This window comes from Arabidopsis thaliana, assembly GCF_000001735.4.
Source record: "Arabidopsis thaliana chromosome 1 sequence".
NCBI lineage: Eukaryota > Viridiplantae > Streptophyta > Magnoliopsida > Brassicales > Brassicaceae > Arabidopsis > Arabidopsis thaliana.
The window spans coordinates 9738714-9761980 of NC_003070.9; the positions used below are offsets into that span (position 1 = coordinate 9738714).

A 23267-nucleotide genomic window follows, 5' to 3' on the forward strand; every position below is an offset into this window, starting at 1 on the left:
GTAATGATACTACGTGTACGAAAGCAATACGCGGCTGTTTTTCATCCATGAAACTTTATAAATCTTGAATATTTATTCATGTGTACTGGTTGTTAGAGAAATAAATTGGTAAATATGTTTGAGCTGTCACAAAGCTATATCCACAGTTTTTGTGATGATTTGATCAACATATTACTCTCGAGACGATTTGCGGTTTGATGTAATATTACAATGTTTGATCAATTAATTGATCAAAGACAAAGCGCAAAGACGAAAATTCCGGTGAACAATGTTTACGAAAAACTCGAATTTCAGAATTTACAGCTTTTGGAATGGGCAAAAATTACAAAATTAAAACGAAAATCAAATTTTATCGAGCTTGTATTTGGAGACAAAGTTTTTGTTTATATGCTGTCGTCCATTTGTTAGGGTTTTACGACAAGGCATGTCTTTGGAAAGAACCTGATTATTGAAAAAAGGAGTAACATCAACACCGACAAGGTTTGTGGTTATTTTGCTGATTATGAAAACCCTATTTGTTGTTAAATTCCTAAATCTTCGTGAAACTCATGTTAAATGTCGTACTTGAGGAAGGACAATCATGGTCTTAAGCTTTTTTCTTGTGTATCACAAATCGTAGTAATCAATTATTGAAAAAAAACTTTAAAGCCCATTACCAGAATTTAGGCCCATAAATAATAACCAACACAAATTGTGTCAATCAATTCTTGACCCAATTTTTTTTTGTATATTCATGATGTTCTTTCCTATTAAAAATAACAAATTTATGATCATATAGGTTTGCACAAAAAAAAAATGATCATATAGGATAGATATCTTGGTGATAAAATTTTCGGGTAGCTTGTATGTTTTATGTTTTGTCTTGTCATTCTGACTATGAATCAGCTGGATTATTTTTTTAAAAAATCATTTCTGACATGTGCAAAGAGATAAGAGCAATAATAAAAAAAAAATGTGTGTGAGTATGTACAAATTTATAAAGTGAGAGAATGTTAGCCAAACCTTGCACATAGCCAGACTTAAGAGTGTAAACTGTTACAAACTTACAGCAAATTCAACTGACTTTTTGTCTGAAATTTTCCTCGGATTCAACCTCAAATCATCCTTAGATTGATTAGTTTGTTGTTAAATGTTGAAATGGCATAACAATAATTGTAAAGTTCCAACTGTTTTTAACTTTTAAGAGTCTTTGTCATGATTTACGGATTTAGCGTCCCAATACAAGAGGTTTGTTGAAAATGGACCCAACACAAAGAGTCACATGCATGTAGTTATTGATACAGTGAAGAGCGAACACAGCCCATATACTATTCTTCTATGAACACTATAGCTACTCAAGATAATTTTTTCTGTGTAATCAAAAAGCAGAAAACAAGAAAACGAGTACAGCTGAGCAGGTTTTATCATTGAATCCTATGAGTGAAAGCGACTTAAATAGAAAGAGTACTGCATTCTTTGTTCATACCTAAAAATCACTAAAATTCTAACCGCGTTATAGAATTAGCAATTACTCTCGTATGGTATGGATGCATTTAATACTCTTCCTTGCAAGTTTGAATTTATTATTCTCTTGTAAACAATACTTTAAATTTAGTTTCATTTGTCTATATGACTAAAATTTTAAATTCAAATTGACATATTCTTTAAATATGTATATTTTTGTACATGATGTTACCATCCGTCGACAGTAATGACGTTCGTTATCACACATTCACACTGAATTTTAATTTAAGCAAATCACAAAACCCTATTTATTATGATTTTGCTACACACGAAATCTACTGATAATTTGATGTTTGATTTCATTCACTATCCCGTCAATAAAATCACACGCAAACAAAAGTAAGGTCAACACTTATATCAGCATCGTTAATGTTAATATGTATAGGTGTCTAAGCTCCCAACTACACACCACATTGCATTTAATACGCACAACACACACACCTCAAAGTCATTTTGCTTTTAAATACAAACAAGATCTTCAACAAGCAAAAGAGTAATTGAACAAAAGAAAGAAAAACTGATAATGAAGGGTCTTCATCTCCACCTCGTCCTAGTCACCATGACGATCGTTGCCTCCATCGCCGCCGCTGCACCGGCTGCTCCCGGAGGAGCTCTGGCTGATGAATGCAACCAGGATTTTCAAAAGGTGACTTTGTGTTTGGACTTTGCGACCGGGAAGGCAACAATTCCGTCTAAGAAGTGTTGTGACGCTGTTGAAGATATCAAAGAAAGAGATCCAAAGTGTTTGTGTTTCGTTATACAACAAGCGAAGACAGGAGGACAAGCCTTGAAGGATCTTGGTGTTCAAGAAGACAAACTCATTCAACTCCCAACTTCTTGTCAGCTCCACAACGCTAGCATTACCAACTGTCCAAGTACGTTTCTCGTTAATTTCTTTTAGTTCATATATGCTGTAATCTTTATCGATCTGCTTTTGCTATCTTTCATGTGTCTTAGTGTCTATTGCATGCAAGTTAGTCTGATATTTGAGGCTACTTAGAGAAATAGATTTTTGGTTTGACGATTACAGAATGAGCAATAATAATACATGCCTAGAAACAACAAAGAGAAGAATAATAACTAAGTACGATTTTGTTTAAAACTAGTAAACTACTATGATATAGGTTTTTTTTTACTTATTTTTACTTTAGTAATGAAATCACATTTTTAAGATAAATGGAGCAATGGCCCACGAATGCATGCTTTCATGAGTTTTGTAAGTTTTAGTATTCCAAGGTGATTGGATTTTATTTTATCTTTTTGGCTGTTAATGAGTTTTCTAATTAAATCGAGTAATCAATAATTTAATTTCATTTGTCATAACTATATACAAAAATTATTTTTCGAGTGGAGAACAAGAAACCAACCAGTAACCATATTACCATATACTCCGCTAGAAATACTTTAATGCGACAGGTGCCTCGGGTTGCCACTATTATCTACAGAGAATCGCATTTAATTCGTAGCACATTTATAGTTGTAACCTAACTTTCCCACAGCTAATTTGTTACAACAACTAATCAATTCAATGTGACAAATGAACAGAGCTTCTAGGGATTTCACCTAGCTCGCCAGACGCAGCCGTATTCACAAACAATGCCACAACAACACCGGTGGCACCAGCAGGAAAGTCTCCGGCAACTCCAGCTACGTCCACGGATAAGGGAGGATCAGCTTCAGCAAAGGATGGTCACGCAGTCGTTGCTCTAGCCGTCGCTTTGATGGCCGTCTCCTTTGTCTTGACCTTGCCTAGACATGTCACATTAGGGATGTAATCTTTTCTTATGAAGTTGGTTGGTGCTTTTGTTTTTGTCCCTTTTGTTTCAAAACTTATCTTTCAAGTGTGTTTCTTTGTTCGGACATTTGTTGTAATGAGTCAACTTCCCACTCAAATCTGATATCTCTCCGCAAATGAGTAAATTTATGCTATTTCATTTTCCATTATTCATTTGACATGCTAATCATAACAACTTATTTGGTCGAAAACTAAACTTTCAAATAGTCAAGAAGGTGTAGATACCGACTTTTAGAACCTTGAATTTTATCTTACAACCTATGCTCCTTAAGTACGTTATCAAATGTACAAAATCCAAAAACCATAATTAAACCTCAGCCAATCCCAAGTCCTAAAAGAGAAGAGGTCTATTTGGGTCTGTGTTGCAAGGCCAAAGCCTCTGCAAAGTGCTTGGACATTTCCCTTACAAAATCGTCGTGGAGAGAATATGTTGGAGCAGAGGTTGCAGAAAGTGCGAGCGATTCAAGAACAGCACGTTGTCTGGCTTTTCTGTCTTGGATAGCTATCTGTCGCTCTTCGTAGAAGTTAAAGTCGTCGAGGATCGAAGAACGCATCTCACAGCTGATGAATATATCTAACATCTCTATACCTTTTTCCAGTCCCACCTGCAGATATAAACACACAAATACTATTTCATATCTTAACATCTCTATGTTCATAGTAAGATCTTGAATATGTTTCTTCGAAAATAAACAAATTTTACTAGAAGCATTTTTTGTTTTCAAAGAAGACATGTTCCACATTAGAGAGATCCATGTAGAGTGGAGAGATAACTGCCCTTATGTGTAATCATAGAAGATTCAAAAGGAGCATCAATACCAATGTGCAGTAACAGCTCAGTTTCATTATCAATGCACTTTGAGAATAAAAATATGATTCACCATTGTCAAATCTATATGCATATTCAACCATTTGAAGGAGCCTCAAGAAACGAATGCGGAAGAGAAGAAGAGTTTAGTTTACCTCTTGGGTGTCTCTACTGTTAGTGACAGGCTTATTGTCATTGCTTTCAATTATGATGTGACGAAAGAGACTGTTAGGAACATCTTTGACAATAAGCCATTGGACCGGGAAGTGTCCTGACCATCTATCCTGTTGCCAGTACTCTACACTTGTGTTGAAGTCAACCGGTCCAACCATCTCAGCAACTCCACAAAACTGTGAACTGGCATTTACCTGAAATCAAGTTTTTGAGCCCTTTTTCTATTATGAGTTTCAGATCCAAACCAAAGCGATAAAAAAAAAACATTAACAGTATCATCTCAGTGGATTGAAGTATAGACACACAGATATAGCATGAGATGAATTGATGTGATGCCGGTTAATCTAGGAAGACAAAGGCCTGACAATGCAGTTTCATGGTTGAATAAACAAGCAAGTGTATATATCTTCCAAGCAAGGTATCAGTCTGAACACTCAGAGCTTCCAACAAGTTTTGATTTGTAATGAAGAAAAATAGGCGATTTACCGAAAACAAGAGAAAGACTGGGCATGCCACGTCCTTTTTCTTTGCTTCACGATAGGCAGCATCCAACTTTTTGTTTCCATTTTTAGTGCTTGCCCAAACACAATGCTTTATGCTCTTGTGGACATTATCCTCGCTATATGACTTAATAACGAAGAACTTTGCGTCCCTGAATTGGGAGAGCAATTCTTGCTGACAAAAACGATCAACGCGATCATAAGAGATCATTTTACTTTTACTGTTTAGCCTGGATGCTCTCGGACCTCTGTTACTCTCGGTAAGCATATCAAGCATGGCAGGGCAGTGGCTGAAGTCATTGTAGCTTTCACTTCTTGCTTCATCAAGTGGTGGCAAGTTATAATCATTCTCCCAAGTTGGGCTAGAAGAAGAAGCAGAGAAAGGGCTTCTTTTGCATTGAGCATATGCTTGCTCTCTGTAACTTAAGTTTGCAGCAGATTCAAAAGCATCATGCAAACCTCCATGTGCTGGACCCTGCATAGATTTCATCAATCAGATCTACATAGAAATTCTATGTACTTTGTCCGTTAAAAGAGGTAGAGGTAGTGATTACAGAAACAAACCATATTAAAATCATTTGCCAGCAATTCTGCTGAACCAAGGTGTCTCATACATGGTCTGGTAGATGCCAATGGAGGAAACATGTTTTCTCCACTGAAGGGGTTGAGATTCATACCCCTAGGTTCTCCATATATATTATCTCTTAAGACAGAATTTCCCCTAGCGCGCATCATATTATCAATCTCACTACTGTTTCTCTCATTCACATGCCTATCAAAATGTCTAGAGTTCGCCTGAAACATGTGAAACTCCGGAGAAAGATGAATATCTTCAGGGGTTGGATACTGCTGATTTGATAAGTGAAAAGGAACGAAATATCTTGAATCATCAGCATAGAGGTCGCCATAATGCTGCAGTGATGATTGATTTCTGGTAGAAAGAGATGACCTCTGAAAATCTGATGGTACACCATTACTATGGTAAAACATTTCATTTATCATGCCCTATATCAATTTAATAAGAGATAGGAAATAAATGAACACATCATGAATATCAGAAATCAAAATCAAGTAGTGTGGAAGGCGTAGATTAGATGATTTACGCACAGGAGAGACTTTGTCAAAGCTAGGAACATCCGAGTGTGAGTGGTTCGACCTTGGAGTATCAGCTGCATATTCATTGAGAGAACGACGACATTAAAGAGCAACAAGGAAATTTCAAAACAGTACTACAATAACAGCTAAGAAGCAATAAAATCCACAATTTTGGTCACAAGACAAACATGGCGAAGCAGAAATAAAAAAAGTGGTAAAGATTTTCATGGGTATGCGGCAATGTTTCCTCTAGTGCACATATGAGAATAATCCAAAACAAAGATAACAATTTGGAATAGTCCACATAAGTAGGTGGACTTCATTATAAGAAAGAATAATCAGTTCTCTTGGTTTAAGAACATAAAACAACAGTAGCTTTTTCTTCTCCAAAAACCAAAATCAAGTTGCAAATGAAAATGCCAAAATACCAGAGAGAAAACAAAACAAAGGTCACAAACCAGCAGAAGATTAGTTGTAACCACTAAACTACAGCTAAAATACAATAGAACTGATTAGGAAAGGATCATATAGATCTAACCTCCAATGTGAAATGATTCTGTGCCCTGTCCACAAAAAGGGCGACTGCTAACTATGTCCTGTAAAATCATAACACAATGTGTCATATTGGTGCTAGCTTACATTATATGACACAAGCAATTCCACTAATCACTCACCTGATCTTGGAGAACACTCTGGTCAGTATTTAGGCCCGTAAATGAACCTAAAAAATCCATAAAAAGCAGACAGACACAACCACCATAAGTAAAAAGCTAAACATGAGAGAATAATCATAGGATCAAGGTGAAGTGGAAGAATCTAACAAAGCCTAGTAAGTGAGAGAATCCCAAAAAGGTTAAGGCTTTACGAGAAATTACAACAAGAGTGGGCAAAATTCATCAACAGACAACGTAATCTCTTCGTTAGAGTGACGAAACAATAAAACCCACGAAAATAAAACGAAAAAGGTTCAACATTTATCATTTTTAAAGAGAAGCAAGCGAGGCTTACCAGTAGTAGTAGTAGGAGGAAACCAGTCGGTGCTTCGGTAAGAAGCGGCCATAGAAAAAATCAGCCAATCGGAGGCAAAAAGGAAGAGAGACGATAAAGTTAGACAAAAGCGAGAATCTCTTTGATACTGAAAGGAAGGTGTTGAGAGAGACTTGAGAGAGGAATTGTCGAATTTTGAGGATTTTGGGAGTGTTTTTGGGTGACGCATGGAAATTCGTAATTATTCTTTTAATTAATTGAGTTTTATTTTCTTTAATATGATTAATTAATTAAGTGGATATGAATGCAGGTGAGATAATTTTGTATAAATATTAGCCAACCATTTTTAACTGATCGTTAGAAAGAAACCAATGTGGTTTTTACGAAATAATTTTCACTAATTAGAGAGATTATTCAACTATTTAGAGAATGTAATCTGCCTTTTATTAGTAGTATCCGAAATTTCTAAGAATAAGAAAGGCTTACCTGATTTATATTCTAGTTAAAGAACAAAGAAATTTGTTGGAACAATCTTGTTGATTTCTGGCTGTTTAACCCAATGCTTTTCTATCCATTTTGTTTATTTTTTTATTCTGATTCATAAGTTTACAAAGATATTGTTTAGCTTACCAAATCCATAATACATGTTGGGATCCCAAACTACAATGATAATAACGAAATAGAAAAATATATACACATAATGGAGATTGATTCGAAAACTAAGTAAAGCTTCCATTATATTACTGAAGGTGTAAATGGTTGCCGCGGTTAAATCTGTTTGCAGATATTATTATTTTTTATTTACAATTTATAAATTAAAATTTATTATAATATGAACTAAGAAAAATAAATGAAATTTCTCGCAGACCGATCATAAACCGATTTTACATTAAATAAAGTTGGTTTACATTGTATGTCCTAAAAATAAAATGAACTAAACCGCTGACGGATTTATCTGTATCTACCGCTGCAACCTACACTCTTTATAAACAAATTTATTATTTTTGACACATCTTATAATCTAATTGATTATTTAAAATATTATCTTTTAAATTCTCTAAATCGCACTATATTAAAATATAAAAATTATTTTGTTGGAGAAACAAACCTTAAAAAAGATATATAAAATTATTTGTTCAAAAAAAATGTTAAATAGAAATTAAAGAAAGAAAAAGAGAAAAAAAAAACAAATTGAGAAGAAAAGAAGAAAAGCAGCGTCGTAGAGACGCGAAGTTAAACAACAGGTCAGAGAATAAATAGAAAAACCAAAACCCTTTAGCGTCTCCCAAATCCTCTCAATCCTCTGCTGCTCAATCTCTCATCATCGGCATCGCTCTCTCTAAAAATGTCTCAGATGGATCCCGACGCTGTATCTAAGGCCTTCGTCGAACATTACTATTCCACCTTCGACACCAACCGTGTCGGTCTCGCTGGTCTCTATCAGGAAGCTTCTATGCTCACCTTCGAAGGTCAAAAGATCCAAGGAGTCCAGAGCATCGTCGCTAAGCTCACCTCTCTTCCTTTCCAGCAGTGCAAGCATCACATCTCCACCGTTGATTGTCAGCCTTCTGGTCCTGCTTCCGGTATGCTCGTTTTCGTCTCCGGTAATCTCCAGCTCGCCGGAGAAGAACACGCTCTCAAGTTCAGCCAGGTATCTCTCTCTCTTTCTCTTCGATTTCCGATTGATCTATCTTTGTTTGGATTTGTTTGATTTGCTTGTGAGTTTAGTTATTAGATCGCTAGGGTTTTAGATTAGCTGATGGATCTGTAAATCTGACTCTTTAAAGGATGTAGAATTGCAAATTCGTTGCGACTTGTTATCTGATTCGTTTTGAGCTACAATGATCGATGATGTTGTGACTCGTGTATAGCTCATTGATGAAAAACTTTGCATTAGTCTCTGTTTAGTCTCGAAGAACAAGTTTGGCTCTGAGTTTTGTTGATTAGATTGAAGAGAATTGTTTTCCCTCGCCACAATTGATGGATTTCTTGTCCATGAATGAGATTGAATAAGCTGGTTATGTCGATGTTATGTATTGTTTGCTTTGTTATCTCTGATCTTTTTTTTGTTTTTTTTGGTATCTTTGATCTTGTTCTAACACAACTACAAAACGTTTGGTTTCATTGTGTGCTACAGATGTTTCATTTGATGCCGACGCCACAAGGAAGCTTTTACGTGTTCAACGATATATTCAGGTTGAACTATGCCTGAACAGAAATCAGATTGTTGTTAGCATACATCATTGTTGCATTTCTATACTATTTGAGCAAATCCTTCTATCAATTTTTCTCGTCTTTTTCTTGTTATTCCCAGATGATTTACCTTGGGAACAGAGGAATATTGTCTCTCATCATGTATTTGGTTTGGATTGTTTGTTCATTTGTCATTACAATCTATTGACTTTATAAGACAATTTGAATGGTCATTTGGCTCTTGTTCTTTCTGGGAATATGCTTTTAATCCGAATATATTTGGATGGTCCAAGCTTGGCCTGTTAATGTGTCTAAAGGTTAACTCTTATCTATTGCAAGACTTGCAAGTAGTTTCAATGAACACCTCTCTATGTATAAATAAAGCCATAAGTTCTAATTTAGTTCAGTTGCAACATTTGACCGACTAATAGTGAATTGAAAAATGAAGTGTATCTGGGTCATATTCTGAGTTTTGTCGATTTGTTTGTGGGGTTGCAGTTGGAGATTGCTTCAAGTTTTCAATAATTTATTTACTTGATAAGCATTGCAAGTGTCAAGCACAAAAGTTGCAGATTCCCACAAACCAAATAAGAAAGATCAATTTTGATGTAGAATTTTGCTTCTTTTTCAGAAGAAAAGTCTCAGCTTCACTGATTCGACCGTTGATTCAATTTCTATGGCAGTTCATAATTTTCAGAACGTTATTACAATCTTAAGCTTTTAGTTAATACTTAACACTACGTTGATCTGCTTTGATTTTGATATAAGTTTTGGTTCCAATTAGATTTCGTGTAGTTTTCTTCACCCACCCACTACTATCAGACTATCAGAATCTGAAAGTAACCCACTTTAAAAATTGACAACACACGCAACGAAACACAAAGCGCCAAAAATTAAGGAAAAAAAGGTTTGTCGTAATCTGATACTATTCACGCGATGACCTCGTTTTTGATCATCTTTTCCTTTTCTATATTCTTTTCTCCTCTGTCCCAAACGATTCACTTTTCTCACCATCTCAATCTCCAGACCAAAAGAAACAAAAAATGGATTCTTTTTCATATTCTTCGATGAAATCCATGTTGATTCAAGCTCGTGGCTCGTTGAACTCGCGTTTGTCGGAGTTTGAGCCACTGGTTCTGCTATTGGTTCCGCTTGTCTCTCTGTTTCTCGCTCAGATTATCGGATCTGTGTTTGGCGTTGTTCACGAGAAAGGCCTCAAAGCTTGTCTTATTGGGTTTATCATGGGACTCCTCAAGTGAGAATCTTTTAATCCGCAGAATCTTATTTTCTTCTATTCCAATATTTGTTTGATGGGTGAGAGTGACTAATGATTTTTTTTTTTAATGGAAAATGAAACAGAATGATTCCTGGAGTTCAGAATTACATTGATGCTGAGAAACAAAAGGTGAGTTTTTGTTTGAATCTGCAGATTGTTCCTGTAATGGCCATTTTTTTGCTTCTTCTTGTTGTGATGTATATAAAGAGTAAACATTTCAAATATAGAAATGCTAGACAAGCCTATTTAATGCTCTCTTCTTCCATGTGTACTATTTTTAATTGTTGTTAATGTCTGCATCACTAGTAAGGTTTTAGATATTATCTGGCATTACTTGATTTGAAGAATTTTTTCACTAGAAGTCCTCAAGAATAGAAAATTACTTGGGATTAGAGATTGGAACTTTAATGTTTGTTTCTTGGTTAGAGAGACTTTAATGTTTATTACATTTCACTGTGTCTTGTTTTTTGGGGTATGGGAGCAGCATCTCTGTGTATCTAATTGATGTTAGTTTCTTCTAATTCACAGGTTGTTGACCAATTACAATCTGGTAGCAGCTCTAAGAAAAAGAATAAGACTGAAGTATTGCCAGTAAAAGGTCTAGGAGTTGAAGTTTTAGAGAAAATGGAGAATGAGAAGAGGAATGATGCTATTTGGCAAGGAAAATGCTCTGGCACTGTGTATGTCTCTGGTAGTTTATGCTTTTTTTAATATGTTCTCTGGATTTACTTTGTGGTTTTGGTGGAGATCTTTTTTTTTTTTTTTACTTCTACTACCTTTTCTCACAGATACATAGGTGGAGCCGAGTCTGAAGGACATTTTTCATTGATAAATCAAGCATGTTCAATGTAAGTTATAGCGAGATTGTAGTTCCTATTTTCATGGATTGGGGACTTTTTGCTGTTGTGTTATTATTGGGCATGAAAGCGCATTCAAGTTGCTATGTGTGATGGCATGTATGAATGATGCTATCCAGGTTTGCGCATACCAATCCGTTGCATATAGACGTATTCCAGAGTGTGGTGCGGTTTGAGTCAGAAGTAGTCGCAATGACTGCTGCGTTACTTGGGAGTAAAGAAACGGCGTCAGGAGGTCAAATATGCGGAAACATGACGTCTGGAGGAACAGAAAGTATAGTGTTGGCTGTGAAGTCATCTCGTGACTATATGAAGTACAAGAAGGGAATCACACGGCCAGAAATGTATGTTTCCTCCATCACTTTACGTTGATCAAGTATGGACTACCATAAGCTTAATTGATGGAAGAATATATCATATACAAGTGTAGGATTATACCTGAGTCGGGTCATTCGGCTTATGATAAGGCGGCCCAGTATTTTAAAATCAAGTTGTGGCGAGTTCCAGTTGACAAAGACTTCCGAGCTGATGTGAAGGCAACAAGGCGGCATATTAACAGAAACACCATCATGGTAATGTTTTGAGGTGCCAGTTATAAAATGTTTTATTTTTTTCCCTTCCAGGTTCCATGGTTTGATATTTTTGGTCTGTTGTTCATATCCAGTCCTTGCTTATTTGTACTTCCATGGTTGAAATTTTATTTCACTAGCATAATCACCTTTTTTATCTGTTATGGTAATGCAGCTTTTTCTCATAATTTTTAAACCATATTGTTTCAGATTGTTGGATCAGCACCAGGATTCCCTCATGGCATCATTGATCCTATCGAGGTAAACTGGAGTTTCCGTCTCCTGTAATTTAAGGGACATTTATGTTCTTCTATATGCAACGAAGGTGTAGGACATATTCCTTTCTTTTTTTTCCATTACAGGAGCTTGGTCAACTGGCTCTTAGCTATGGAATATGCTTTCATGTTGACCTTTGCCTTGGTGGTTTTGTGTTACCTTTCGCTCGTAAACTTGGGTATGTGTAACTGTTTTTTACCAACAACTTATCAAAGGCCTGCCTTTTTCCTACAAAAGAGATGCAAATAGTAATCTACTTTATAGGTTTAGGACTTAAGCAGCTTATTTTCATAACTTAGCGAAATGATAAGTAATTTATGGTATGTGCCTGTATGTTTTATTGCCACTGCTCTTAGTTTCCCCCAGAGCATTGGATCTCAGGTTTTAGATTATCAAGATAAAAGAGAGTGGTTTCATCTGTCTATTGTTTATATTTATTTTTCCTCACTTTTTCCCAGGTACCAGATCCCACCTTTTGATTTTTCTGTACAAGGAGTTACTTCAATTTCTGTGGACGTGCATAAATATGGTTTGGCTCCTAAAGGAACTAGTACAGTTCTATATAGAAATCATGAGATCAGAAAGGTAAATACTAGTTATTTTTCCAGTCTTATGCAATTTCTCCTGGCTCAATATGAATTGGTTTAAATTCAGCTCCTGTGTTCTGATTTTGGCATGCTTGTTGTGTCACGGGTCATCTACAAAAACATAACCACGATATCGCTTACTTTTGTTTCCTTGTCATTGTTTCCCTGAAATCATTCACACTGTCTTATGAAATCTTTTGTATATTCTACTCAGTGCTGTGAAAATTGTAGTTTCTTATAAATGATCTTTACCTGACTTTTGGATTTTCTTCCTGCAAAATATGTGCTCCTTCATCTACAAAACAGCACCAATTTGTTGCTGGTAAGTTATGAACATAGATTCTTAAATTCATGGAAATCCTAAATGCGGTATTACTCCTTAACTATTTGAAACTGGGTTTTGCAGTAACTGAATGGTCAGGAGGTCTATACGTGTCTCCAACTATCGCTGGGAGTAGGCCTGGGTCTTTGGTAGCCGGTGCTTGGGCTGCAATGATGTCGCTCGGCGAAGAAGGTTTCCTTATAGATATCTCACTCTCTCAAGCTTCTGGCATTAGAGTGTGTCAAAGATTGAAATGGTTGATTCTGTATGCTTCTGCTGTTCCACAGGTTACCTACAAAACACAAGTAAGATAATGGAAGCATCAAAGAGACTAGAAGAAGGGTTGGTATACTTTTTTTGACTATTTTGCCTTCTTCAATCGTTTTGATTCTTATAGCTTTGACTATCGTAATCTGCAGAGTAAGAGAAATCCATGAACTATTCGTCATTGGAAAGCCAGATATGACAATCGTGGCTTTTGGTTCTAAAGCATTGGATATATTTGAAGTTAATGACATCATGTCTTCTAAAGGTTGGCATTTGAATGCACTACAGAGACCCAACAGGTAATCTTAACGACCAAAACACTACATTGGTGTTACAACTAGTTTGAAACCCTTCACTGTTCTGAAACTACCTATGCCTGTGTTTTGGATCAGCATTCATATATGTATTACTCTTCAACACGTCCCTGTAGTCGATGACTTCCTTCGGGATCTGCGTGAAGCTGTGGAAACTGTAAGTCCATTAATAAAAAGTCTTTTGATCGTTTCCATTCCTCAGTTGATCGCTCGTTTCCATTCCTCAGTTGATCGCTCATTGTTATACAATTTTTGTTAGGTAAAAGCAAACCCAGGACCGATCACGGGAGGCTTGGCTCCAATATATGGAGCAGCAGGGAAGATGCCAGACCGAGGCATGGTGAATGAGCTTCTGGTTAGTTTCATGGACAGTCAATATTAAGTTTCTTGAAGGTTAAAGCATCTAGTGGGTAAATTGATATCACATTTCAGTTGGAGAAGCAAAACTTTGTATATTCACAACCACATTGTTTCGTTTGCCCTACTAATAAAATTTCATTACAATCTTCATAATAAACAACTCTTAGTTCGTTACATTACACCTTCAGAACAAAAAAGATGATCAATCAGATTTGTGGTTAGAAGGTTTTGATCTAGGAACTTGAACTGGCTTGTCTTCTTGGCTTTTCGCCAAGATCTCGTCTCTCTCTCTGAAGTATTGCTCGAAAGCACGAGGCAGGAACCTAGGGATCAAGAAACAGAGTAGATTCACTCCGAAGTAGCCTAAGTTTGCTAGTGCTAAATACCTTCCAAACCAGAACCATGTAACCACCTGCAAAACGATTTCACTCGATTTTAACATAAACCAATTCTAAAACGGTAAAGAAGACTTGTATTTGAGTAAAGAAGGGTCCTAGCCATTACATTGGGTGTAGCATTGATTGGTAAAGACTTGTTGAACCAAACATCTTTAGACCAACCAATGATGACAAAGATTCTCCAGACTGTGTAGAGCAATGGGACGAGAGCTCTTACCGGTGGCGAGAACAGAGAAAGGCCACTTATTACATTCTCTGTCAGGATTTGACACGACAGTAGAAACAAGTGTGGTGTTGCTGATCTTACCGCATGATCATCTCCTCTTGCAAAACCACCTAATACGTAAGCTAGAGGCAAGAACAGACCAATCGTTGTCCCCGAAATCACGTACAACCTTTCATTATCCCAAATATTGCAACAGAAAAAAAATGTACTAGTCAGAATCTGTAATGTTACATTTGATCTCAAAAATACAGAACCAACATAAAATTCAAAAAAATCATACTAGTAGTAAAAGAGTATGATTGGTTATCTAAAGTGGTAAAAATATTGTGGAAGCGAGAGTTAAAAGAGACATTCTTTTGTTTTCTTGTGATGGATTTGGAACCTGAAGAGTTTGCTGCCGCGGAAGACTTCGGGGGAAGCGGTGGAAACGCCGTGAGAAGGGAAAGCTAAACGCGAGAGGGCGATTATATAGATAGACGCAAACGCTGGAAAAAGCATGTCAAGTATTGGTACGAGACCGCTTGCTGAGAAAACTAGTATGAACGCGACTAGCTGTAGCTCTATAACCCTTAACGACCCCATCAAACCTCCACTGCCACCTCCTATCGCCGTCATCCCCGACCACCGTCCCTTCTCACTGGATGACGCCGTTTTGTCCACGTCGGTTCTTGGACCAACCGCAAGAGACACGCCTGACATGATGATTCAAATGGATAAGAATGTAGTTGACAGTGCAGAAGCTTGCAGGAGTACTAGAATTTATGAAGAAGGGAGCACTTGTTGACGTAGTTCCACGTGAAGGTTGAGTGATGTACACGTGTCAAAGTGAAGTCGTGAGTGTTCATTGCCTGATTTTCAACGTGTCATGTCATATGTTGCAATGATATCAGTCTCTTAATATCGATTTAATGGGTTTTTGTTTAGTCTCGTATCATGTCATTTTGTTTATTTTTGATTATTTTTCTTAATTTTTGTTTTCTTACATCTTTTAGTCGATTGTGGATATATAGCCGAAAACGACGAAGATATGCTCAAGAAGTTCTTGGCTCAGCATCATGGGATGGACTTCTCTAATGCAAACTTTAACTGATTTTCATTCAACTATTTTTTTTTAAGCCAGTTTTATCTTAATTATTTATATTATTTTTTGAGTTTTTATCAATTTATATAATTAATATAAAATTTAACTGATTTTCATAACTATTTGTAATAAATCTTGTATAAAGATCGTTTGTGTTGTTTGTAGTCATGCACAATCTTGGATAATATGCACATATAGTGTCACCGTCCAAACCATCATATTCATACTAAGGAATAAAAAAACTCTTATCATATCCACGAAAATCCATAGGTGAAAAAAATCGTACAAAAAAAAACTTAAAAAATACGGTAGTTAGAAAAGAACCCAAAACTAATACCAACTTCATTAAACTATTCTTCTTTTAAGTCAGTTTTGTCTTAATTATTAATATCATCTCTTGAGTTTTCATCAATTTATATAATTAATGCAAAGTTTAACTCATGATTATTTGTAATAAATCTTTAATAAAGATCGTTTGTGTTGCTTGTACTCATGCACAATCTTGGATAATATGCACATATAATGTCACCGTCCAAACCATTATATTCATACTAAGGAATAAAAAAACTCTTATCATATCCACGAAAATCCATAGGTGAAAAAAATCCTATAAAAAAAAACTTCAAAAATACGGTAGTTAGAAAAAAAAAAAATTAATACCAACTTCATTAAACTATTCTTCTCTTAAGCCAGTTTTGTCTTAATTATTTATATCATCTCTTGAGTTTTCATCAATTTATATAATTAATGCAAAGTTTAACTCATGACTATTTGTAATAAATCTTGTATAAAGATCGCTTATGTTGCTTGTAGTCATGCACAATCTTGGATAATATGCACATATAATGTCACCGTCCAAACCATCATATTCATACTAAAGAATAAAAAAACTCTTATCATATCCACGAAAATCCATAGGTGAAAAAAATCCTACCAAAAAAAATTTCAAAAATACGGTAGTTAGAAAAGAACCCAAAACTAATACCAACTTCATTAAACTATTCTTCTTTTAAGCCAATTTTGTCTTAATTATTTATATCATCTTTTGAGTTTTCATCAATTTATATAATTAATGCAAAGTTTAATTTGATTTTCATGACTATTTGTAATAAATCTTGTATAAATATCGTTTGTGTTGCTTTAATATGCACATATAATGTCACCGTCCAAACCATCATATTCATACTAAGGAATAAAAGAACTCTTATCATATCCACGAAAATCCATAGGTGAAAAAAATCCTATCAAAAAAAACTTCAAAAATACGGTAGTTAGAAAAAAAACCAAAACTAATACCAACTTCATTCAACTATTCTTCTCTTAAGCCAGTTTTGTCTTAATTATTTATATCATCTCTTGAGTTTTCATCAATTTATATAATTAATGCAAAGTTTAACTCATGACTATTTGTAATAAATCTTGTATAAAGATCGCTTGTTTTGCTTGTAGTCATGCACAATCTTGGATAATATGCATATATAATGTCACCGTCCAAACCATCATATTCATACTAAGAAATAAAAAAACTCTTATCATATCCACGAAAATCCATAGGTGAAAAAAATCCTATAAAATTTTTTTTCAAAAATACGGTAGTTAGAAAAGAACCCAAAACTAATACCAACTTCATTCAACTCTTCTTTTCTTAAGCCAGTTTTGTCTTAATTATTTATATCATCTCTTGAGTTTTCATCAATTTATATAATTAATGCAAAGTTTAACTGATTTTCATGACTATTTGTAAGAAATCTTGTATAAAGATCGCTTGTGTTGCTTGTAGTCATGCACAATCTTGGATAATATGCACATATAATGTCACCATCCAAACCATCATATTCATACTAAAAAACTCTCTTATCATATCCACGAAAATCAATAGGTGAAAAAAATCCTACAAAAAAAAACTTCAAAAATACGGTAGTTAGAAAAGAACCCAAAACTAATACCAACTTCATTAAACTATTATTCTTTTAAGCCAGTTTTGTCTTAATTATTTATATCATTTCTTGAGTTTTCATAAATTTATATAATTAATGCAAAGTTTAACTGATTTTCATGACTATTTGTAATAAATCTTGTATAAAGATCGCTTGTTTTGTTTGTATTCATGCACAATCTTGGATAATATGCACATATAATGTCACCGTCCAAACCATCATATTCATACTAAGGAATAAAAAAACTCTTATCATATCCACGAAAATCCATAGGTGAAAAAAATCCTATCAAAAAAAACTTCAAAAATACGGTAGTTAGAAAAGAACCCAAAACTAATACCAACTTCATTATTAATATTTTTGTCAATAACCAACTTCATTCTTTTTAAAACGAAATTTTATATGACCATGCCCACTCTCTACTTGGTTTTCTTCTCAATCCCCACCGCCACAACCACCACCGCCGCAACCTCCACCACCACAACTAGCACCACCATCACTACTACCACTAAAACCATCATCAACATCAACATCAACATCAACATCAACATCACCATCACCATCACCAACACTGCCACAGTCTCGACGATTGTCAATGAAAATTATCGGGTCGCTAGAGTCCCCTCCATAGCTTTCAATTTTTTCATCATATGCTTTCATTCTCTTTCCCTTCTTACTCTTGGGATATATGAGCCTAGAAAGGCGGGAAGCATCTTGTTTTGCTCCGGCATCCCAATACATCATCATCAACACCTTGTTCGCTGAGTCTTTCGACTTTGTATCAACTACAAGTTCTGTTCTACGCAACATCTCTACCGCTTTTCTACTTGAACCACCTTTTAAATACGCCTTTGCGATGCTTATTCCCGTTTGCCACGCCAATGAGAATCGCGGTTCTTCGACTTCTAATCCCATCAGAAACATTTCCATTGCCTCCACATCAGGTAGACTCGCGTAAGCCTTCAAAACGTTATTGGCAGTGAGATTCTTGTCATGTTCTACTCCATTCTCCTTCATCTGCCTGAGAATCTCGTCGATCATGTTTTTTTCTCCAAGAAGAGCATAGAGATAAATCATGCTGTAATAAGGGTAAGGTTTCAAAAGCATGTTTTGCACCCTCATCGTCTGGTAAGTGGCTTCCGCTTCGTGTCTTGTTTTCTTGGATATTGTGTACAAGCTTAAGAGAGTGGTGTGGACTGAGTCGTCTCTCATGTTTTCAGGAATGCTTTTGAAGAACTTTTCTGCTTCTTTCAACCCTGTACTGATCTCAACAAGACAAAGCCTAGATGCAAAATCTTCAGTGCTTAGATCGAAGATACCTCGTTTAGTTATCCACTCTGAGACCTAATACACATCATCAAGAACAGAGATATAACGATTTTTTATGAGATTTATTGCGATTGAATCTCTGAATCAGACCGAGAAACGAGAGAAGAGGAAGAAATTGAGACCTGGAGAGCGTGATTGAATCGCTGAGACTCGCAGAGGGAATTGATGAGGCCTCTTAGAACCGCAGGGTTTAAGTCTTTCCCTCGTTTCAGCCATTCGTCCAGTGGAGGAGTAACCTTCTTTTGTTCCCGTCCCAATGCCATGATTCGACTATGTGAAGTCTCATTTAGCTTCGGCGACGTTAGGGTTCCGGCGAATCGAATCGACGGTAATCTCCTGGACAGGAGATTTTTTATTGCGTATCGTCCAAGGCATTTCATTATGCTCTCTATTCTCAAGAGATACAAGTCGGTAATTAAAATCTTATATAGATAAATAAATGAAATACTGCGTATCGTCCAAGGCGTTGCGTTATATTCTCAATCTATATAAATAAAATGAAATATGGGGAGGTAATTAATCCATTAATTCTAAAATCTGACCAAGAATACAAAAGAAAAAAAAAAGCTATGGACATGAGCTTCGTTGGCCCAAAAAAAGTTAAAAGGCCATTTAGAGCAAACATTAAAAGAATGCTACTTATGGGAGAACCAAAGTGATAGTGGTCTTCCTCTTCCACAACCTTTTCATGTGTCTCTAGGTTCTGTAACCGGCAGACGTGGATGGTAGTGAGAAAGAACACGATAAAGCCTGCTGAATTTGAGGTTCGATTCTGCATTTTGATACAATTATTCCCAAATTCGAAACAAGTTTGAATCAAAAACTTGTTTTTCTTTTTCTTTGATTAATTGGCAAGCCAAGAATTGAGAAGAAGTGAGTTAGTCAACATATCTCTTTCTAACCAAGAATGTTGTTGTGTCTTTAGGTTTTACATCTATTAAAATGTTGTATAAATAAAGAAATAAAAAAAGCCATTCTTTTTAAGTCTCGGGATGGACACACAAGCTCAATCAACTTCTCCATCCCACATTCCCACCTACCTGGAAACTTACCATTTATGCAACACCTATCCAATAGTAGCCAGTATTTCTTGGCTTTGTTCCTTTAAAATCTGGAAAAAATAGTTAAAGATTATGAATCACAATTATTTACAAAAATACATCTAGGTCGTCTAGTTTTATGATTCAAAATCTAATAAAAATCAGTCTATCATAAAACTGTTTCGATGAAATTACGGTATCAAATTTATATTTTGCGTAATGAAAATTATAATTCCACAAAAATTATAATTTTTTGGAGTTATAATCTAAAACATTGTCCACAAATACCACAAATACCAAAATTATAATTTTTTCATAAAACATTGTCCACAAATACGCAAAACATTCTCATTATAATTCCCACGTTGTCCAAAAAATTTATATAGCATTCAAAAGTTTTTTGGACAAGCTTTTGGAGTTATAATCTAAAACATTGTTCAGTATTCAAATCATACAGAATCATATGTTGTAAGTGTGATGTTTATTAACTTTTGAAATAGTTAACTTTTGTTTATTGGACATATGGTTATTTGTTCATTAAAATATTGTAACTATTTCATGTTTTAATGTATATTTGTTTTTCTAATTTGCAATAGGTATCACTATGGGAGATTCACAACCAAGGGGGAGATTATAAGCCGTGGTCTCGAAAGGAGACTAAGTTGTTGGTGCAACTTCTTGAGGAAAAGATCAACAATAATTAGCGTGATTCTAATGGCACAATAAGTAAATTAACTGTGGAAACGAATATTATATCGAAAATCAACAAGTTTTGTCGTTCAAAAAACTACAATCACTACCAAAACAGAATGAAGTATTTTAAAATACAATACCAAATATATCTTGATCTTCAGCGTTTTAGTTGTGGTTTTGGTTGGGATCTTTTGACAAAAAGATTTATGGCTTTTGATAAAGTTTAGGGCAATTATCTAAAAGTAAGTATCTCATTTTCTTTTTAAGCGAACATGGTTGTATTTACATGTTATTAATTGGTCCTTTTGTTTTTGTTGGCACATCCAAACAATAAACAACTTCGTTATGATACATTTGAATTTTTTGGCGAGTTGCAAATCATATTTGGGGAAAGTGTTGCTACTGGAAAAAATGCAATAGGATTATGTGATTGTACGGATGCACATACGTACAAAGCTGGAGAGAAACCGAGAGAAGAATATGTGGATGATTTTGACAAAGGGTATGAGTATGATACTAGAACTCATCATGAGTCATCGGAGCATTACGCACCATTTATGTCTCATGGAACTTCAGAAAATCATATAGAAAAGCAGATCTGAGAGAAATACTGCACAAAAAGAAGAAAGCCGTATAATGGTTGCTACCAGTAAACTTTTGGATATAATATAACAAAGAGAAAAGAGGCAACAAAAAGAAGTGGCACAAAAAAGAATAACGTTTGGGATGTTATGAAATAAACTTCTAATTTGGATGAACATATTCGTCAAGGCACTTACCAAAATTTATCATTGGAACACAAGACGTTTTTGTGAGCATGTCCGTGGAAGAGAGGCTATGATAGATACAAACCAGTATGGAATAAATATAGTTTTTACTTGTTTTTTTTTAATATTTTTTAGGTTTTAAAGTTGTTTTTACGTCGCATTTTTATTTTCTTTATTTTTAAAGTTTTAATTTGGATTCACCAAAAATTTTATGAATAAATTCTTTATCTTACTTTTTATTCTAAAACTTCAAATAGAAAGTTTGGAAAGAAAAAAAGTGGTTAAAGAAGTTTTGTTGGATTTCGATTAGATTATACAATAATTTGTTATAGAGTTTAATTCTATTATAGAAAACCAAATGACATCATATATCACTGAAAATAGACTTCCACATATTTGATAAAATGAATAATAATTCTGTTTCAATGAACCCAAATATTTTAAAATCTGATAAACTTCAATTTTAATGGAGTTGACTTCAACTTCACTAACCACTTACACCAGGTTAATGAATACATACGACTCGTCAATTTGTCATCATGTCGAGAGAGAAATAATTATCATCAATATGTTTAGGCGTTTAGCCAACCACTTCATATATTGGCGAGATTATTTTCTTATAAATGTAGCAACACATAAATCAAGAAATTCGCTTTCAATATATTTTGGCCGGCAAATCATATAATTTCAAAATCCAACAATACTATTATAAAAAAAAAATCTAGGGAATTACAATACAGTTGTATTTACGTAATGACAATTGTAATGGACATAATTAGAGAACTAGTTGCCATCAATATGATTAGCCAACTACTTCATATATTGGTGAAATTTTTGTTTTGAATCCAACAACTACTGTTGGATCAAGAAAACGCCTAATGATACAATTTCGAAATCTAATAAAAAGTCAATAACTATACTATTTCTTTGGTCAAGAAATGTCAATAACTATTACTAGTATGAAGAGCTGAAAGGTGAGGTGTTCGAGAGAATAATATGGAGATGTGGCCGAAAACAGAGAACCAATAACGAAAACTTCGCTCCCTGCCTACTCATATAAATTTCGATGAATTTATTAGCAACCTACTCAACTCGAAATGACTTATGCAGTGAAAATAATATACTTGAAGCCAAAAATTTGCTTTTTCGGCGTTATCATTTTGAGACTTGTCATCTTTATACACTTTATATTTTATATTAAACTGTATCTTAGTTTACTTTACCTTTTAAATTGCTATTCAATCTTATTCTCCAACGTAGTCTCATGGCTAATTGACTTAGGATTCGGAGTCATATTTCACGTGGGAATTTTTAAAGTTTTTACGGATCACGGGAGTTTGAAGTATATTTTTATTAAAACTAAACTTAACTTAAACTTAATGAAAATGGATGGGAATTGATGCGTAATACAATAACCAAATTCAGCAATTTAGTATTATCCAGAAAAAGCTAATATGGTAGATGACACATTAAGACTCAAAAATACTAGTGGATACTTCAGAAAAGGACCTCCAACAACTAACGTACGTATAGTTTAAGAGTATACGTTGAAGGAGTCCTGCGAATCTAGACTATATATCAAGCCAGTTTGTTAGTTCATATCTAGGAAGCTTAGGATGTAAACATCTAAGAACTTGGATATAGTTATGCAATCATTAATATTGTGAATTATGATATAATTTTCTCTAAATACATATTTTAAATACCACGAAGTATAATAACACAAATTTATTAGTTTATTAGAATTAATAAATGTTCCTTGAGAAGATAACTTAAAAATGTGCCTTTTCTGCCCAAATCTTCCATGTAATGTCCGTTTGTTATCGATTCCATTTTCTATTTGAACTTATAACACCTTCACAAATAGAAAGAGGTAGCTCCAAGAGTGGACTGCTCATAACGTTTTTTTCTTT

At 34.8% G+C, this 23267-nt stretch overlaps 7 protein-coding genes and 1 pseudogene across 11 annotated transcripts; 5 read left to right on the top strand and 3 right to left on the bottom strand.

The window, feature by feature from the left end:
• The first annotated feature begins 1794 nt into the window (after positions 1-1794).
• LTPG1 (glycosylphosphatidylinositol-anchored lipid protein transfer 1) lies at positions 1795-3446 on the top strand. The gene is made up of 2 exons (NM_102560.3): positions 1795-2378; positions 3049-3446. The coding sequence occupies exons 1-2, from the start codon at positions 2027-2029 to the stop codon at positions 3276-3278; spliced, it is 582 nt and encodes a 193-aa protein (NP_174116.1). The 5' UTR covers positions 1795-2026; the 3' UTR covers positions 3279-3446.
• Positions 3424-7083, bottom strand: ECT9 (evolutionarily conserved C-terminal region 9). 3 transcript variants are annotated; one of them, NM_102561.5, is made up of 8 exons: positions 6884-7083; positions 6550-6596; positions 6414-6471; positions 5888-5949; positions 5345-5785; positions 4767-5255; positions 4262-4474; positions 3424-3903 (listed from the first exon to the last, which is right to left on the bottom strand). In NM_102561.5, exons 1-8 carry the CDS (start codon positions 6933-6935, stop codon positions 3646-3648), a joined length of 1620 nt encoding a protein of 539 aa, NP_174117.2. In that variant the 5' UTR covers positions 6936-7083; the 3' UTR covers positions 3424-3645. The 3 variants fall into 3 exon arrangements, with proteins under 3 accessions (NP_174117.2, NP_001322517.1, NP_001322518.1); NM_001332793.1 differs by having other exon boundaries at positions 4262-5255; NM_001332794.1 differs by lacking the exons at positions 6414-6471; positions 6550-6596; positions 6884-7083 and having other exon boundaries at positions 5888-6396.
• A 912-nt stretch (positions 7084-7995) lies between these two features.
• NTF2B (nuclear transport factor 2B) lies at positions 7996-9754 on the top strand. Of its 2 annotated transcripts, NM_001084143.2 has the most exons (3): positions 8098-8513; positions 9000-9058; positions 9554-9754. In NM_001084143.2, the coding sequence occupies exons 1-3, from the start codon at positions 8208-8210 to the stop codon at positions 9591-9593; spliced, it is 405 nt and encodes a 134-aa protein (NP_001077612.1). In that variant the 5' UTR covers positions 8098-8207; the 3' UTR covers positions 9594-9754. The 2 variants fall into 2 exon arrangements, with proteins under 2 accessions (NP_174118.1, NP_001077612.1); NM_102562.4 differs by lacking the exon at positions 9554-9754 and having other exon boundaries at positions 7996-8513; positions 9000-9441.
• A 38-nt stretch (positions 9755-9792) lies between these two features.
• DPL1 (dihydrosphingosine phosphate lyase) lies at positions 9793-14056 on the top strand. The gene is made up of 15 exons (NM_102563.4): positions 9793-10310; positions 10415-10460; positions 10860-11011; positions 11120-11179; positions 11308-11532; positions 11619-11760; positions 11968-12018; positions 12120-12211; positions 12492-12618; positions 12927-12942; positions 13027-13134; positions 13230-13284; positions 13362-13508; positions 13602-13680; positions 13783-14056. The coding sequence occupies exons 1-15, from the start codon at positions 10099-10101 to the stop codon at positions 13903-13905; spliced, it is 1635 nt and encodes a 544-aa protein (NP_174119.1). The 5' UTR covers positions 9793-10098; the 3' UTR covers positions 13906-14056.
• Positions 14029-15239, bottom strand: AT1G27990 (uncharacterized protein). Its single transcript, NM_102564.3, has 3 exons — positions 14890-15239; positions 14388-14676; positions 14029-14295 (listed from the first exon to the last, which is right to left on the bottom strand). Exons 1-3 carry the CDS (start codon positions 15204-15206, stop codon positions 14086-14088), a joined length of 816 nt encoding a protein of 271 aa, NP_174120.1. The 5' UTR covers positions 15207-15239; the 3' UTR covers positions 14029-14085.
• A 2721-nt stretch (positions 15240-17960) lies between these two features.
• On the bottom strand, positions 17961-19250 carry AT1G28000 (Pentatricopeptide repeat (PPR) superfamily protein; the record flags this gene model as incomplete). Its single annotated transcript, NM_102565.2, has 2 exons — positions 18977-19250; positions 17961-18869 (listed from the first exon to the last, which is right to left on the bottom strand). The coding sequence occupies exons 1-2, from the start codon at positions 19232-19234 to the stop codon at positions 17961-17963; spliced, it is 1167 nt and encodes a 388-aa protein (NP_174121.2). The 5' UTR covers positions 19235-19250.
• Positions 18214-19178, top strand: AT1G28005 (uncharacterized protein; the record flags this gene model as incomplete). Its single annotated transcript, NM_001332795.1, has 2 exons — positions 18214-18469; positions 18746-19178. The coding sequence occupies 2 exons, from the start codon at positions 18214-18216 to the stop codon at positions 18871-18873; spliced, it is 384 nt and encodes a 127-aa protein (NP_001321063.1). The 3' UTR covers positions 18874-19178.
• Positions 19251-20498: 1248 nt separating the features above from the next.
• AT1G28002 lies at positions 20499-21452 on the top strand (annotated as a pseudogene). Its single transcript has 2 exons — positions 20499-20829; positions 20905-21452.
• The last annotated feature ends 1815 nt before the right edge of the window (positions 21453-23267 follow it).